The following is an 18645-nucleotide window of genomic DNA, read 5'->3' as shown; positions in this document are numbered from 1 at the left end:
GACACCTTTCCTTTTCTACATTTACAAATACATCCTGAACATAACTAGCCTTAAAGCTGTCAAAGAATGATCTAAGAGACTGAATACGTGACATTAAACCCTTTGAGGTCCCATACTAAAGCAATCCAATGTCTTTGTCCTACGCATATTCGCAGTGTGTCTGACAGCCTGAGAGGTGTGGTGCAATGGACTAAACACAGGACTGTGATGGATGAACCTGTACTCTCTCCTACGGTGTGACCCCAGAAGTAACTTCATCTTTCTGTGCTTCAACTCCCCCATAAAATTTGTCTTACCTCCTCACATTGTGTGCTCCTTAGCAGACATACTCTCCAACAGGTGTGCTTTCAGTATCTACCATGGAGACCAAACAGAAAGGCTAACTGAGTGGTTAACAGGCTCCTAAGACTGCTTCAGCTCTCTCCTTGATCACGGTGTCTGTGTGTCCACAGGCAAGACCCTTGGGCCCAGGTATGGCAAGCACAATTGCCAGTGGGATTTAGGGCAGGGAATACTCCAGAGAACCTAGGTCCCTACCACAACCTCAGCAAAGCCCATGATGCAAAATTTCCTGTCCATGCTGCTGTCCTTCACAGCAGCTCGAGTGGGATCCCAGAGACGGATTTTAATCCTTAGGTTCCTCTAGCTCTGTCTAATTGTACCAGACATCAGAATTCCTCTGTCTACAGTAACTCTGCTTTATGAACCTGTGTCCACAGGGCATGATGACATGGGCAGCACCACAACGTCACCCTTGGGCTTGCCTGTTTAAAATGCCACAGGCTTTTTGTGCAGTTCGCTCATGCACTGTTAGTCATGTTAGCTCATGCTGAAGACTAAGCAGCAGGTCAAGAAGTCAGTATGAAGCAGATGGTTATAGACCCACGGCAAGAACTGAAAGAGGTTGTGGCATGCTCCAAGGACACATGGGACAGATTTTGTTCCCAAGGATGTTGTGTGTAACATGAACATGTCTAAAGGCATTCTTGAAATGACCGGAAAGTCCAGTAGTGTGGATGCCAACACATTGATTCTGCCAAAGGCAGCACTTGGGATTTTCCTTTGAAGAAGCGTAAATGGATCCTTTATTTCTCAGTTTTCCAATGGTGAAATGTGGAATAATAGCACTTTAGTCATACTAACTCCGTACTGGGAGGATAAATTAACTATTGGCTTGTACACAGAAATTGTGGTAACATGGATCATGGAAGAAAGCTGTATATAGCCACATAAACAATACAGGTAAATGTATCTATAAATAAAACCCCTAAGTACTACTGCAATACAAATAATAAATAACAGGCAAAAAGACTTAGTCATACACACAGGTGGATTTCCAATTATGGAGGAAGCACTTTTACAGAAAGCAGAGTGGAGCACATTAAGTGGGATGGAGAAGAGAAAGGTAACAAATCATTCTACAAATAAATTATTCTGAAAAATGGCCATCACAGGCAAAGGTATGTTCTTACACTTCTGGAATGCAGTTTTTCTAGTAAATTGAATAAACAGACAGCTAAGAAGTATATATGAGCATCCTCCTACATGTATAAAAGCCACTTTTTCGTAGAAAAAAAATGGATACCCATGTAGCTTGCTCGATCTAAACACGGATACGAGTATTTCTTTGAGCAGTGGAGTTAATGAAGCATTTGTGGAGAACAGTTTACTATCTTGCCAAGAATTTATAGCTCTATAAATCCTCATACTGTATTTTTCTTTGAAATAACCTCCCTGTATAAAGCCCCAAGATGCAACAGCACACGTGCATGGGGAGGCTTGCCAAACTTTTCTCCAGCTGATTCAGGGAACACACGCGTCAGACGGAAAGAATGGAGAGGAGCAGAAGGCAGATTTTGTGCGGTCGATTTTGGATTCCTAATGGACAGGGAGTCAGTGCCACACAAAGATCTTTTCTCGGCGCCTCACAGAGTAACAGGGGACAGAGCACCACACCAGGATGATGGATAAAGGCCAGCTCTTTTATTACCAGTATCCAAATGTTCCCGCACCTGATACCCGCTTCGCATTTTGGAAGCCTTCAGGAGTTGCCATAGGTGAGCAGTGCCCACACAGCAGACGACAGGTAAATACAGAGACCACTGTCTACAATGACGAAGCCAGAGCCAGGTCCAGCAGCACTCTTGCTTCAGGGTTATGGGTAAGCCTAAACCCAGCAACGCTGTGCTGCCCAGAGATAGCTAAGCTGGCTGCAAATAACCTGTCTGGAACTAGAGCAGTGCAGCTGCCAGAGAGGCAAAGGGTACTTTGAGCAGCACCCAGCATGATGTTTCGACTGCCTCTGCAGAGCCACTCTGTGCCATGCTTCTCTGTGTATCCACACCTTTGTGCTTCACAGTCCAGCGCAGATATGCCCTCCCGGTGCTTTTTTTCTTTCATTACAGCTCCCGAAAGCAGACAAGGGGGCTGACAGCTGTATCCCCTCTCTTTGCTGGTTCTCCCGATAGCTGAGTGATCCAACCATCCTTTGAAAAGCCAAAAGGTTTTCTGCTTTTCCCAGAACTGGGTTTTGGGATGCCTGCCAGCCCTCAGTTTTGCTATTTAGAAGAGAATGAGGAGGTAGCAAAGGGGCGTTGTCTTTACCCAGTGCATTGTTCCAGCACAGCAGATGGGACTTTGTCCTTCAGCAAAGCAACCTCAGATCCTGCTGATCTGATTTGCTGGTAGGAAACAGCAAATACCACATAAATACGATTATAATGAAAACAAAATTTGAGAGGTTATATTAAAATTTGTTATAGTAAGAGTACTTTGTAGGTACAGGCATGCTGCTATCTTACAACTATCCAGCAGTTCTAGGGCATTCCCTATAAAAGCGATAGCTATACTCCGAAGGCAAAGCAACTTCTAGCGTGTATACAGCGTATGCCAGCAAAACTCAGCTTTTGTCAACATAACTTGCTCCAGATCAGCCAAATGAAACTCTAAGCTTTGTTTCTCAGAGCTGGAGAAAGGGCTGTACTCATGACATCCCTGCACGTAGATTTTCATCAGCGTAGCTCCATCAGTCGTATCTTCATACACTGTATTGACACTGAAAGGCTGCCAAGGAAAAGCATAGACCTAGCGCTAATTTCTTGAGCTCACGATTTCTGATGCTTACAGATTTAAATCATGGTTAATACCACAATGTTTCCTGTTTCTAATAAAAGATGTGATAATATCTAAACAATCCTCCAGTATCCATTATGCACATAGTTGTTTAGATACTTTTTTCAATGCAGATACAGCTTCCATTATAGCCAACGATGTTTCAAAATCACTTTAAAAATCTGCTTGGTAAACGACAGCCTAAAATGAAAGTGCTGACACACAGCTGCCCAAGTAAAAATTCTGTAACAAACTTATATTTAATCCTATCTATATTTAAAAGTTCTGTATTTAGATTATAGTGTTTGATGCCCTATTTTTTCCACTGAATTTCATTTAACATTTCATTCTTCCTGCTAGATACCACTTGAGATGACCGTATGCACATCCTGATCCCCTTAAATGCTTTTGAGCAGAAACTACTGTTCAGAAACTCATAACATTACATTTCATGCCCTTGCCCTTTCCCTCACTTTGCAGATGCAGAGGAATAGGCTACACTACACCAGTAATCTCATTTACTACCATAAGTTTGCCACCTTAACCCAGTTTGCAGAAGGCTGTCATTATCCTCCATCTCGCAAACTTCATACATTTTAGCAGAAAAAAAAAAAATACTTTTCTGAGCCATAACAATACCACCAAAAAAAGGGAAAAAAAAGAAAGAAATGCTTATTAATAAATGTCAACAATGGAACAAGTTCCCTCTGACACTGCAGTGCTACTAGCTAAGGTGTTACTGCTATTGATCTGTAATCACCACTCCAGGAACAATCAAGAATACTGAACATGGAAGCAAAAACACATTTTTTTTTTTCATTTGACCAGAAGAAGAAACCTTGCAAAATAAATTTAATTTGGGTAGAAGAGTGATAATTAACATGCAACCAGCACTAAACTTCCGACAGCTTAGGGCCAGAGGTCAGCTTGCATTTTATACATTTACAATTCAATATTTCTAATTGTTTTTATCCATGCTTGCTGACTATTCTCGAAAAGATGAAACTGCTATAGTCCTCTGCTTCAGAAATGTGCCAACTGCTCAGCTTTTATTCCATAATTTACTAACATAATGAGAGATACTAAATCACAAATTACAGTCATTGAAAACTTGTGAATGTGAAGACTTTTCTAAAGAAAAACACTGGACTTCTTCTTCCAGCAAAATAAAGGCAAACCCCATGGTGCTGGACAATATTCCCACGCTATTTTGATAACAGCAAGCTTCTGCTTGAAATGAAACTGTTCTTTGCAAAAAAAAGTCCTAATACTGGGGCAATACTGCAGCTGCACTGGGGCTTTATCGCTGTGGGGTACAATACACTGCTAAACACAGCACGTCTGGGGAAGTGGACAGTGGAAGTGGGACCTGTTTGCCCTTCCGAAAAGGTAAATGGGAAGCACCAAGGGTAATTCAGCAGCAGGACGGCTTACCAGGTCAGAAAGTCTTTCCTGTAACAACGTACCCAAATTGCAAGTTTGCAGCCAACTGTCCTAGTCTTTACTGTTCCCCAGCACCTGGGACTGCTATTTCATAATTCAGGCTAACTAGGCTAAACAGCGTTCCAAGCTGCTTCTTCCACTGCTTAGATTCTTTCATTCCTATAGCAGGTAACAGTGCCAGTAAGAGACAGTCTTTCACAAAATGATAGACTGTTGAAATACTGAAACTTTTATCATTCATGTGATTATCATTTATATAGTTATTTTCCAGAATTCTAGGAAGTATCCACTGGAACAGCTTCAAGTATCCTTTCAAAAGCACAAACACCTTCAATGAAGGAAACTATCCAGCGTGAATACAGAGGAGAGATCCCAAGTTGAATTCCCCATGCAGCTACCTCAGTGTAAGCAAGGACATCATTAAGCACAGTGATGCTTCAACAGGGACAGGACCACTTGGTTCCCCAGGTGGCTGGGTGTGCTTTCGCTGCTGCCAGTGGATGAAAAATGGGATAGCCATTCCCTTACTCCAGTGTTTCGGACAGGGGGCTAACTGGGCACCCCAAAGCCTTAAGCCTGTAACATGAGGCCCACTTACAGACGTGTTCAGTCAGAGTTTGCCCTAATCCCTGCTGTGTTCTTCCTTCCCCATCACCAGACTCACACCCTGAGCTGGTGCACACACCACGTACACCACTACCGCCTCTAGTGCGGAAAGGAGGCAAGAAATTTTGCTCTGAGTTGGACACCCGCACATTTCAACCTAAGAATCACGCTCCGACTTCACCAGTTTCGCTCCCCCCCTCCCAAAGCCCTCGGGCTGCAGCACCCCCTTCCCCACTGGGGCCACCCCCTGCCCCTCGGGGCTCCCCCCGTCACCCTGGGGCTCCCCCCGTCCCCGTGGGCCACCCCATGCCCGTCTCTCGCAGGCCCGTCTCCCGGAGGCCCCTCCCCGCCGCCGGGGCCCTCCTGCCCACAGCCCGCGGCGGCGGAGCCCCCCAACGCCTGCTCCCGGCCCCGGCCCCGCCCGCCCTTACCTGTGTCCGGGAACCGAGCTCGGGCGGGCGGCGAGCGGCCGCCTGCCTGGCCGGGGTCTGCAGGTTGATGGGGGCGCTCTGGGGGGGTTCCACGCCGCCCAGTCCGCCGTTGAGGTGCGCTGTCACCATCGCGATGGGCGCCTTGGCCGGCACGACGGAGATGGCCAGGTTCTGCGCGGGGCTGCCGCCGGGGCTCCCACCGCCGCCGCCGGGTGCCTTGAGGAGCGCCGGGACGCCGCCACCTCCACCGCCGCCACCTCCACCGCCGCCACCGCCGGGCTTGGCGCTGCCGCTGGCGCCACTGCCCACCAGCAGGGCCGCGGGGCGGCTCCGCACCGCCAGCTTCTGCCGGGGGAGAGAAGGAGAGAGAGAGAGAGAGGCGCCATCGTCACCGGGACGAGGAAGAGCCGGGACCCTACCGCCCGCCCGGCGGTGTCTGACGGCGGCTGCCGCAGCGGAGGGAGAGGGGGAGGCCGGGCCAGGGCTTGTGGAGCGGAGTCCTCTGGCTGAGCTCCTCCTGGCCTCGCCCCAAGCGCCGCCCGAGCCCTTTCTTGCCTCCCCTTAAACTCTCCTTCTTCACAGCTCTGCTTTCAGGTTGCTCCAGAGTGGTTCCTCTCGTTTGTAACACCAACACACTTGTTACCATCTAGGTACGGTATCTCCTCTCAGAACTGTATTTGAGATTTGTACAGCCACTGTGAAGCTGCCGGCTGGTGTCCGGTACTGCTGCCATCTGGTACTTAATCCTGCAAAGACTTCTGCCCGTGTTTAACTTTATTCACTGCGTGGTCCTGAGTTGGCTTTAGTGAAATTGCATCTACTGTGTAACCTTCCAGGAAGGTTCCCACATTTCTAGGTCTGCTGCTGTACTAGCAAAGCCATTAAGAGTCTTCTTGTCAACTTAAAATATTGCATATGTATGTGTGTGTATAAACACACAAGTGTGGTTAGTTCTTTTAAGAACAAAGACTGAAAACTGTTCTGGGTATAAGCAGAAGCTGTGTAGTACAAACAGATGTTTAAGGAAATACCTATCTTCTTACCTTTAAACCTGCTATATACTTTGAAGCTGTAAGCCTTACTGGTCAAATATGTTTGCTCTAGGGACTGTAGGTTTTGTGTTTGTATGAAATTGAAAGCATGCATTTTATTAGAGATAGCTGCTTCGTTTTTATATAAAGAAACGTTTTTTTTTTCAATACATCAACATTATTCTAGTAACTGACTTCATATGAATTGTTTTAAGCTTTGTTTGTTTTTGTTGCATGTTTTTTTTTCTCCATTAACCTAACAGTCATCTCAAGAAACCAATGGCAATGCTTTCCATATACTATGCTACTGTGTCATAGATCTTTTAAAGAAGAAGGGAGAATCTTTACTCTCAGCACAAAAATACATGTCTGTTAGTTTAAAAGTATTTTAGTGAAAGCCAAACAGCTCAAGTGCATTTAATGTGTGTGCAGAAAGTTGCTTATGACAAAATTCTGTAAAACTTGCATTTATCTGTTCCATTGGTGCTCCTTGCACTATCTCAGTGTCCTGGTAGTATGTTGTTCCAGATGCAAAACTACTGCACGCAGGACAACTGAACACTGCCTCTTCTCAACTCTACTGAAAACATCCTTGCACAGTGCCTTACAGCATAGTACAAAGCTTTCAGGTTAAGATTTCAGCTTTGTGGTTATGTCTTTGTTTTGATTTATGTCATGTGAACATCGCTAAAAGCTTACAGACTGCATGAAAACACTGTACTCTGTACAGGGATGTAAATCCATTACTTAGAGGCCAGTGGAGTTAGTCCAGGAGTGAAATCCAGCTCTGTTGCAGACAACCAGAGTTTTACTGCTGACACCAGTAGCCCTGTGACTCTTTTTTGTGCAGCTAAGACCATTCTCTGTCCCCCTAAGGAGCCCACGTATAATTAAAATATATTTTAATGTTTGTCCCCCAAAAAGCAAACATATAAGTTACTAAATGAATGAACAACTTATGACAAATATTGGTCTTACTGCACTGGTTGCATACTTTCACTTAAATAAAACTTTTAATATGTAATCTCCTAATGGCATTAATACAGCTTTACCTTTTTTTTCCTCAGGCAATAGAAACATCAAAGCAAACAAAACTCCAAGATCCCAAAAGATATACAATATGTGGCAGCTCAGTGGTACAGGCAAGTAATAAGTAGGAGTAAGTTATTACTTTCCTGACAGAATTTAATAGCCAGTAATTGCTTTTTATCTTGTTCCAAAGGAGGAAAACATCCTGAGAAGTACAAAAGCAGAAATTCTGCAAACAAACAAAAAAAATCACTACTCGAACAACCATCTATTTTCTGCCATTCTCCCTACGTACATTAACTATGAGTTAGTTTTGTGACTCTTTGCACATGATGTGTGTTAGCGTTTTGCCAATAAACTGACAAAAATGCCTATATGTATGTGTGGAACAAAAAAAAAATTGAAGTAAGGGCTACTGCTTGCTTCAAAGTCTAATTTGAGATAAACATTAAACGCTCAACGTTGACCGTTCACCTCCTAGTGAAAAGCTTATGTTTTGATTTTGGTTTTGGACCTTTTGAAAGAAAATACAAAAAATACAAGAATTCTGTCCCTGGGTTTGAAAGGACCAATCTGCCCATGCCAGCTACTTCCACAGGGATCAATGCTATGCAAATTTTATTTAAATAACTGCAAATTTTAGAAACAGAATGTGAAAGCATACAAAACAGATCAGGTGTTCCAGATTAGCTTCCAAAAAGGAGTTACAGAAACTGTCTGGGGAAACAGAGATATGGAATCTCTTCTGTGTCTCAGTTAATAATTTTCTGAAAACGTACCTACCAAAACTTCAAAAATGTCCCCCTTAATCAGATTATGCTAGTAAGAGAAGAGAGAGAATGCCCTTTTTCTTTGTAATGATCACTTTTACTTATCATAGAATCATAGAATGGCCCGGGTTGAAAATGACCTTAAAGATCATCTAGTTTCTACCCCCCTGCTCTGGGCAGGGTTGCCAACCCCTAGAGCAGGCTGCCCAGAGCCGCATCCAGCCTGGCCTTGAATGCCTTCAGGGATGGGGCATTCACAACCTCTTTGGACAACCTGTTCCAGTGCCTCACCTCCCTCTGAGTGAAAAGCTTTCTCCAAATTTCTAACCTAAATCTCCCCTGTCTTAGTTTAAAATCATTCCCTCTTGTCCTATCACTATTGTCCTATCACTATCAACACATGTAAACAGGCGTTTCCCCTCCTGTTTATATGCTCCCTTCAAGTACTGGAAGGTCGCAATGAGGTCTCCCTGGAGCCTTCTCTTCTCCAAGCTAAAACAAGTCCCCTTCTCTCAACCTTTCTTCATAGGGGAGGTGCTCCAGCCCTCTGATCATCTTAGTGGCCCTACTCTGGACCCGTCCAAGAGCTCCACATCCTTCCTGTGCTGGGGACCCCAGGCCTGCACACAGTACTCCAGGTGGGGTCTCACAAGAGCAGAGTAGAGGGGGACAAATCACCTCCCTCTCCCTGCTGCCACCCCTTTTTGATGCAGCCCAGGACATAGCTGGCCTTCTGGGCTGCAAGTGCACACTGCTGGCTCATGTCCAGCTTCTTGTCCATCAGGACCCCCAAGTCCTTCTCCGCAGGGCTGCTCTCAAGTTCTTCTTCTCCCAGTCTATATAAATACCTGGGATTGCCCCAGCCCAAGTGCAACACCTTGCACTTGGCCTTGTTGAAAACTCATCGGGTTCTCATGGGCCCACTTCTCCAGGCTGTCCAGGTCCCTCTGGATGGCATCCCTTCCCTCTATTGTATCGACTGCACCGCTGAGCTTGGTGTCATCTGCAAACTTGCTGAGGGTGCACTTGATTCCATCATCTATGTCATTGATAAAGATGTTGAAGAGCACTGGTCCCAAGACCGACCCCTGAGGGACACCACTTGTGACCGGCCTCCACCCAGACATAGAACTGTTGACCACAACCCTTTGGCTGTGACCAGCCAACCAATTCTTCATCCACCTAACAGTCCATCCTTCAAATCCATACACTCTCCAATTTAGAGAAGAATGTGGTGAGGGACCATATCAAAGGCTTTGCTCAAGTCCAGGCAGATGATATCCATCGCCCTTCCTTTGTCCACCGATGCCATCACTCCATCATAGAAGGCCACCAGATTGGTTAGGCAAGATCTGCCTTTGGTGAAGCCGTGCTGCTGTCTCAGATCACTCACCTCTTTATCTTGTGCATGCCTTAACATGTCTTCCAAGAGGATCTGCTCCATGATCTTCCCAGGCATAGAGGTGAGGCTCACCAGCCTGTAGTTCCCCGGGTCTTCCTTCTCCCTTTCTTAAAAATGGGAGTAATGTTTCCCTTTTTCCAGTCGCCGGGGACTTCACCCGACAGCCATGATTTTTCAAATATGATGGAGAGTGGCTCGGCAACCACATCAGCCATCTCTCTCCGCACCCTGGGTTGTATACCATCTGGCCCCATGGACTTATACACATCCAATTTCCTTAGGCGATCCTGGACTTGTTCCACTGTCACAGTGGGTCGGAATCTGCTCCTCTCACCCTCTCCTCGAGGTTCAGGGTCCTGACAGACATAGGAAACTTGACCAGCAGTGAAGACTGAGGCAAAGCACTGATTGGTACCTCAGCTTTTTCCATGTCTGAGGAAGCCAATTCTCCCATCTCGTTTATCAGAGGGGGAACACTCTCCTTGGCCTGTCTCTTCCTGCCTATGTATCTGTAGAACCTCTTCTTGTTATTCTTCACATCCTTTGCCAAGTTCAGCTCCATCTGTGCCTTGGCTTTCCTGATCCCATCTCTACATATCTGGACGACACCCCTGTATTCTCCCAGGCTACACAACCCTGCTTCCACTTCTTGTACATTTCCCTCTTTTCCCTCAGTTTAAGCTGCAGGTCCTTGCTCAGCCATGCCAGTCGCCCACCTCCTTTGCTCGATTTCTTCTGCTGGGGATGGAGAGCTCTGCGCTCTCAGAAGGGCATCCTTAAAGAGCTGCCAGCTCTGTTCCACTCCTATGCCATTAAGGACAGTTTCCCAGGGGATCCCAGCCAGTAATTCCTTGAGCGAATTTTGCTCTCCTGAAGTTCAGGGTCCTGACTCTGCTTTTTGCCAGACCCAAGATCACAAACTCCACCAGGGCATGCTCGCTACAGCCCAGCAGCCTCCAATTTTAACCTCTCTAATGCTCTCTTCCACATTGGTGAGCACCAGGTCTAGTAAGGCTTCACCTTGGGTCGGTCTGTCTATTACCGGACCAGAAAGTTATCCTCAACAGACTCCAGGAATCTCCTGGGTTGCCTGGAATCTGCTGTGGCCACTACCCCAGCAGATAGTGGGTGGTTGAAATCCCCCATCAGGACAAGAACTTGTGAGCATGACAGTTCTTGCAGCTGAAGCAAGAAGACCTCATCAACAGACTCCCCCTGATCAGGTGGCCTGTAGCAGACCCCAACCACTAGATGTCCTTTACCAGACCAATCCTTGATTTCACCCACAAGCTCTCAACCTGGTCATGGCTGTTCTCAGGCACAGCTCTTCACAAATCTATCCACTTCCTGACGTAGAGAGCAACTCCTCCTCCCCCGTCCTTCCTTGCCTATCCCTCTGAACAGTTTGTAGCCATCAACAACCACACTCCAGTCATGGGAATCATCCCACCAGTTTACCATGATAAGCAACTACATCATAGTTCCCTACTGGTGGCCTCCAGCTCCTCCTGTTTGTTACCCATACTGCATGCACTAGTGTAAATGCACTCAGCTGGGCAACCTTTGTGGAGGGAGAAGCCCTAATACCCTCTTGACCATACTCAAGTGTTTCCATAGTTACCAACCTCTCACCAACCCTTGTGTCCTTCCTGCAAAATATGTCGTCCTCACCCTTCACCAAGACACAAGACTGGAGGTCTTGCTAGCACATTCCTCACCCACAAGAACTGGCATGTTACATTCAGGCTCCTTTATAGTGTTCCCAGTTCCACCCCCACCCCACCTTCATACCTAGTTTAAAGCTCTATCAATGAACCCTGCCAACTCCCATCCTAAAACCCCTTTCTGCTGGAGGATAAAGCTATTCCTGTCTGTTGTCAGCAGGCCTGGTCTCAAGTAAATCGACCCAAGGTCAAAAAACCAAAACCCTGCCGGTGACACCAGGCTCGGACCCGATTATTAACCTGCTGGCTCATCATGTCCAGTCCCTCCTTATTTCCTATAACTGGAGGGATAGAGGAGAACATGACTTGTGCTCCTGAACCCTTGAGCAGTCTCCCCGAGGCTCTGAAGTCCTTCTTCATAGCCCTTAGAGGAGCTCCTCCTATTTCATCGCTGCCTACTTGAAACAACAACAAGAGGGTAATAGTCCAAGGGCCATATTAGTGAAGGAAGTTTCTTCCTTACATCTTTAACCCAGGACCCGGGAGGCAGCAGACCTCCCTGTGTAGTGGGTCTGGTCTGCATATTGGGTCCTCCGCTCCCTTCAGCAGTGAGTCACCAATGACAATGACCATCCTTTTACTGAGGAGGTTTTATACCCCCATACTTCATACACCCATGATGGGCATTGAAGGCATCAAAGTGCTGGCAGACACAAAGATTATGATATGAGAGGTTAAAAAAATCCTCAACAAAACCTACATCTGCTGTATTCTATTTCTGCCAGTTTAATTAAAAGAATAGTCTTGGTTTTTTAAAGAGAGATAAAATCTGCATTTTGAGAATCAGGCAGCATAACATATTCTCTGATACTTTTGGAATGATGAATAAGAAACTAAATATGCCTTGGAACACTGCAGTGGAAAACATGCTGATATAATGGAAGAGCCAAAAGAAAGAAAGAAAGAACGAAAGAGAAAGAAAGAACGAAAGAGAAAGAAAGAACGAAAGAAGAGAACGAAAGAAAGAGAACGAAAGAAAGAAAAGAGAGGAAGGAAGGAAGAACATTGACTCTAAATGCTGGAAAGCAGGTCGCTGTTTCTTATCCACAGTGTAACAGTCCTCACAGTACAACCAATTTTGAAGCAGCGCCTTTCAATAGCAACATAACTTTCATTTTCACTGCAGGATGCCACAGGCAAACTGGAGGTTTGAAATATGTATGCCAGTCACATGCAAACACACCACAATGTGCTGGAAGCTGCCGCTTGTTTATGATTTCCTATCTTGTATGTGGCATGGTCTCAACTATTCAAAGCAGAGCTATTTTTTCCATATGTGTCAAAATAGCCTTGGCCTTTCTATTTCTTTTCCCCTGTAAGTCCCCTCCCCTCCTTTCCTCTGCAGGCTTACAGGTGAGAAGTCAGCTTCTGCCTCTCCCATCACAAAATGGAGACCTTTCTGCTCAGGGGATAAAGAAATGCAAAAAGCCGTGGGAGAGAGGGACTGAAAGACACTTGTGCTGGTGTGATACCCACCCTGAGCAGCACAATACACACTTGCACATGCTATAGCTGGGCTCCACGCAGGCAGCACCACTGCTTCCAGCATGAGATTGCAGTTTCTTCATTTTTCCTCTGCTGCAGTTTCTATCGCTTCTTCAAATATGTACCAAGCTGATGTCAACTTCACTTTGCACATACATCTCAAATAAGAAGAATCTGGTCACGTTCTTCAATGGGGGAATACCCTGTTATTGGCTACTCTTCCCACGGCAGGGATTTAAAACATTTGCGTGCCTCCCAACAACCCTCATGTTTTCCTAGTAAAATATGAGACGTTCAAAAGGACCTAAAATGCACTGTCCATCACATTTATATTTTAACACCTATGCTGGAGATAGAGACTTCAGTCCATTAATCTTTCGAGAATGATACTCTCCTGACAAAGCAGTTTTCTCTGTGAAAATTTGCAATTGTTTTCACAGCAAGATCGGTTCTTTTCCTTAGCAGTCCCGTGGCTGAGAAGAAAATATCTAGCATAACCCCAAGAGTTTATTTAGCTTGCAGAAGAACAGCAATCTACTTTCAAACCAAAATGACGGCTTATCAACTAATAATCTAACATTTGTCACTAATCTAAGGCCCTGCATGGAAAACAACTGAACAGACTCCTCCAGCAAGGCAGGCCATGACCTCTGTTAATTTACTCAATTGTCACAATAAAAGTTACTTGAACAATGGAATATTAATATTCTGAGAGTGACAACACACAAATGAATTGCAGACAGGCCACCCAGCCATGGCACCCATGGTATGGTGTCTTAGGATTTTGTTGCAGTCCTATGAATTTCCATGAGCTTATCATACCTGTCCAAGCTGCTGCTTACATGCACCCCTTGATGCTGCCTCATCTGGGTTTTAATTCACTGCCTGACTACCTAACTTCGAACGCTGAAGCAGAAATGAGCAGATTTTAGGCTGAGTGTGCATATGCACACGTATGTGAGTACGAAAGGAGCCTGGGGGATGTTCACGGAGGAGCAGGGCCCCGTGGTCTGTGTTTTGTCTCTGGGCTCCCACAGAAAAATGTTCCCCATTGCATACAGCCCTGAGCAAGAGGTTGCCTGTGCCCAATGAGAGGAGAACACAGTGTGCTTCTGTGCAACCAAGACTGGGGACACTTGAGTGGAAAAGTTTCACAGGCACTGTTTGTGAAACACAGTATTTCGATGTAACACTGCTCAAGTGGTGCAGCTGGGGAGGGGGGGAAGGAGAAGAAGAAGGAAGGAGAAGAAGGAGAAGTAGAAGGAGGGGGAGGAGGAGGAGGAGGAGAAGGAGGAGCATTTTAAGGAAGCCCAGGGTAGTTCCTCCCGCCAGTTTCCTCCCCATAAATGACCCATCAGAAAATATTTTTAATGAAGCCTTCCTCGTCTTCCTCCTCCTCCTTCTCCCTCAGCCTGGTGCTATGTGGAGTGGTGCGGAGCCCCCTTGGCTGCTCCTCTGCCACCACCTAAGAAAGCCCATTCAAAAAATTTTTAAAAAGCTATAGATGAGGAAGTAGTGACTTGCCGACTATGTGGAACTTGGGTGTTACTTTTGGGCAGGGGGATTCCAAAAACTACCTGAGGCAGGTGAGTCACTCATACTCATTGGCAGCACTGCGCTGCATGGGACTGACTTTGGGCAAGCAGTGCTGAGTGGAACACAGGGGCAGGGAGGTTTACATGTGCTGAAGTACAATCACAGCATTATTGTTTTAAAGCTTCTTTTGTCTGTTGTTTTCTTCTCTTTTTTTCTTTCTCTTTCTTTCCTTTTTTTTTTTTTTTTTTTTTTTTTTGGACAGCTCACTGCCTGGCTGCCATCAGAAAGTAAGAATTATTCATTTTCTCTATCAGATCCCAGTTAATTAGCCATCGCTGCAGCAGGCGCAAGGAATTAAATTCAAAGTGAAACTCATTCTAATCAAAACTGCAGCAAACTGGGGATTTTGTTTGACTTTAACCTGAAAGTCAGTTATTGTACCACTGATGCACATACCACATTACCAGCTGAGTGCTTTCAGCATCCCTCTATCAGTGTGAAATATTTAATCGGCGCAAGGATCCAATCAGCGCAGCAGAGGGGAATCTAGTGTGTGCATTAATTTACTTTCAGTTGAAAAGCAGTAAAGCAGGTCAGAAACATATAACCTTCTCCCTTCCCCCCTCCTCCTTCCCCTCCCAAACAAATGCACAGCACATCACAAGAGTTTTGGCGGCGGGGGAGGGAATGAAAGCCACTCCAGATGAATTCAGATTGGAGAGTCAGACGATAAATTACTCGGTCCTGCCAAAGAACGACAAGTGCTGCTGGGAACATAAGAGGGGAACAGCCCCCTCCCCGACATACCCACCAAAATCCCCTCGCAAATTAATTACATTGGGTAATTGTTTTTTAATCTTTGACTCTTTCTAAGCTAAAAAGATGGCTGAATGATCACCCCTTCTGTGTATGACGTTAATTAGAAAGAAAGCAAATGCCAGGAAATAATGAATCAGTTTTTCTATTAAGGTGCAATGGCTCTGGGTTTCTGACCAGGCATGTTCTCCAGGAATAGCTTCCATTAATATTATTAGTATTAAAAACCTGTTTTAGAAGCATTACCAAGCTCTTCTACACATCAGCAATTCTATATATTGCAGAAGCATATTGCAGCTAAACAAAAAGCTAAACTTTTCCCACCACCAAATCTCCCACCTATTCTCTGAAGACCAGCAGGGTGCTTATCTCCTTGAAACCCAACGAGACTATTGATATGCGATTTTCTTTCACAAGGGACCATTCACAAAGTAAACGTGGCGTGAACAAGACTTGCACGCCCTCACCAACCGAACTGCCGTGCAGAAACGCGACAACAGGCAACAACTGAAGTTGCACAAAAAAGCTCACCCTGGTTCACCAGGCTGATGTCGCCAAAACTCTGGGGGTGGCTGCTCTCCCGGGCAGGGCAGGAATGAAGAATTAGCAGATTTATGTTAAGGGAGAAATTTCAAGAGCAGTAAATACCCTAATAATGGAAACAGTGGGCTTATAAAAGCACATACTCACTCAAGTGCAATTATCCTTTAATTTCTGAAGCCATTAAACAGCTTGCTGGCAAAAAGAAAAAAAAAAAAAAGAAAAAAAAAAACACGTGTTTTCAACTGTATAGCTAACTGGCAATCCACTCGTCAAAGCTCTGAATTATCCGCTTAGTGACTTGTAAACAACACTTTTTAACTAACAACGAGTAGGGGAGAAAGAGGATGATATTTAATGAGAAAAGTCAGATTCATATGGTGGAACATTCTGGAAGTGCCTGTGTGTCTTGAAGGAGATGAGGAGGGGGAGCTGGATTTTTTTTTTAATAACCTCACAAATAATCCTCCTCCTTTCTCTCTCTCAAACCATGTCAATGATCAAGGAAATGAGAACAAGGCACTTGATTCACAGCTGACTCTCTCTTCTTGTTATATCAGATCAAGAAGGAGCAGTGTAACAGGGGGGGCTGATTTCTGCAGGGGAAACAAATCTACAAGCTGGCATTTTGTCTCCTACTCCTATTAATTAGCCCACTTTTCTGTCAGGAAAAGAGCTTTTAAAACTTGCAACGGAGTTACCTATATACACGTGTGCCCGCTCATGTACACATATATAGAAAATTTAATATTATGCACGTGGGATAAACCTCTCCTGAAAAATCCTCAAGGAAAGAGTGGCTTGTTTCAGATTTTATTTGATGGATGGATCTCCATTCTTTCCCTTAATCCCAATAAAAACTGCACAGTACACTGCTAATAGTGAGATACAGCCCCTCCTAACCCCCCCGTTAATGACAGCCTTTGGATGGGCTTCATTGTGTTTGGGATCGGGTCCACAGGAGCGAGGCTGCAGCTCGGCCTACAGAGGTATGAAATGCTAATTTTAAATCCAAACTTACAACAAAGAAAAACTTGGGCTTGATCTCACTTTGAATAAACCAGAAAGCATGCAGGCATCCCCTTGGCAGGTCACAGGGGGATTTAAATGGCTCCCTGCTGTGTAACATGGGTTCTCCCCTAGCCCCAAAGCTGGAATCCTACTTGCCATTAGCAGCTCAAAATTCACATCCCTTTGCTGTTGCCAACTCAAGTTTCCCATGATTTGCCATGTCCCATGCATTCAAGAAGACTGCATTCTTCTGGCATATCTAATGATAGAGAAGAAAAGAGAAGAGAAGAAAAGAGAAGAAAAGAGAAGAGAAGAAAACAAAAAAGGAAAGAAAAGGGAAAGAAAAGGGAAGGGAAGGGAAGGGAAGGAAAGGAAAAAAGAAAAAAGAAAAAAGAAAAGAAAAGAAAAGAAAAGAAAAGAAAAGAAAAGAAAAGAAAAGAAAAGAAAAGAAAAAAGGGAAGGGAAGGGAAGGGAAGGGAAGGGAAGGGAAGAGAAGAGAAGCGAAGCGAAGCGAAGCGAAGCGAAGCGAAGAGAAGAGAAGAAGAGAGAAGAGAAGAGAAGAGAAAAGAGAAGAGAAGACAAACACACGCACACAAAAACAAGTCTCCCCAAACATACACACAAAAACCAAAACCTGAGTGTACACCATATAAACACTAGTGTGCTTCTAATTTAAGTTTTGAAAAAACAAAGGCAGAGTGATTAAAGGCCAGGAGCATGCAGTTCAGCATATGGAGCCACACTAAGTGCCCTAGAACAAGTTGAATGTTCCCGTTGTGTGAAAGACTCATTCATTACAGCTACAAGATATAGTGCGGCCATTTGCATTTTTAGAGGGGCATCTTGCCATTTTTAGATAAATCATGGGATCCAGACCCTTTTAAATAGCATCAAAGCCCACATTTCTTGATATCCTACCTCCCTTTGTTTTGGTACTCTACTTCACTCTTTTCTTTTCCTCTGTATGAATGTCATTAAACTTTGCATCCTAGTATGTCTCCAGACCCATATGTGAACTCAGGGGCTTCTAGTTTTTGCTTAAACATATGTGTGACTTCCTATGATCAAGCAAAGCAAAAAGAGATGCAACTGCATGCAATCAGAAAAAAGTAAACAATAAATTCGAGTAATTTATTATATCCGGTTCAAAATCTGCTTCCTCCAGATTCACACACCCTCCCTGCATCCTCCTTCCCCCACCTCCCTACCCCAGACATAGTAATTATTTCTTTGATTCCTCTCTCTTCACCCCATCTTAAAATTAAATTTGCAAATGCACATTTTCCTTGGTGTGGCAGAAAGAACTGGCAATACTATTAACTAAGCTAAATCCTTTTTTCCTTTTTTTTCTCTTTTTTCCTTTTTCTTTTTCCCAGATAATACAGAATCCTCCTGAAATGAACAAATGTAACTGTGAACAGATACAGACTTCTCATGGGATTAAACCATCAGTTCCTAGGTATACATATAAAGAAGAAAGAAGTTAAATGGTTGCATTTCCCCCAAAGGAAAGCAGAGCATCACTTGTGAAGTATTACCATCAGAAATTCTAGATAAGTTACAAAGAAAAATAAAATCCCTGCCTCCTCTCCAGAACTTGTATAGAAATTTCCCCAGGACTTCTGCGTATGCACATTTCATCCCGACAAGCATGAGCTTTTAGTATTATTGCATTACTCAGGAGTTACTGTTTTCCAGTGGCAGGCATAT

The 18645-nt window shown here is 44.7% G+C and overlaps 1 protein-coding gene across 1 annotated transcript in view; it reads right to left on the bottom strand.

Moving 5' to 3' along the window:
• The window catches only part of PHF21B (PHD finger protein 21B), a 165800-nt gene that overhangs the window by 53813 nt on the left and 93342 nt on the right, over positions 1–18645 (bottom strand). Inside the window, exon 3 of the mRNA XM_040565494.1 lies at positions 5592–5936. Coding sequence (XP_040421428.1) covers positions 5592–5936 — 345 coding nt within the window. The remainder of the gene's footprint in view (positions 1–5591; positions 5937–18645) is intronic.

This window comes from Cygnus olor, chromosome 1 (assembly GCF_009769625.2).
Source record: "Cygnus olor isolate bCygOlo1 chromosome 1, bCygOlo1.pri.v2, whole genome shotgun sequence".
Taxonomy (NCBI): domain Eukaryota; kingdom Metazoa; phylum Chordata; class Aves; order Anseriformes; family Anatidae; genus Cygnus; species Cygnus olor.
This window is presented reverse-complemented; position numbering and strand designations above follow the sequence as displayed.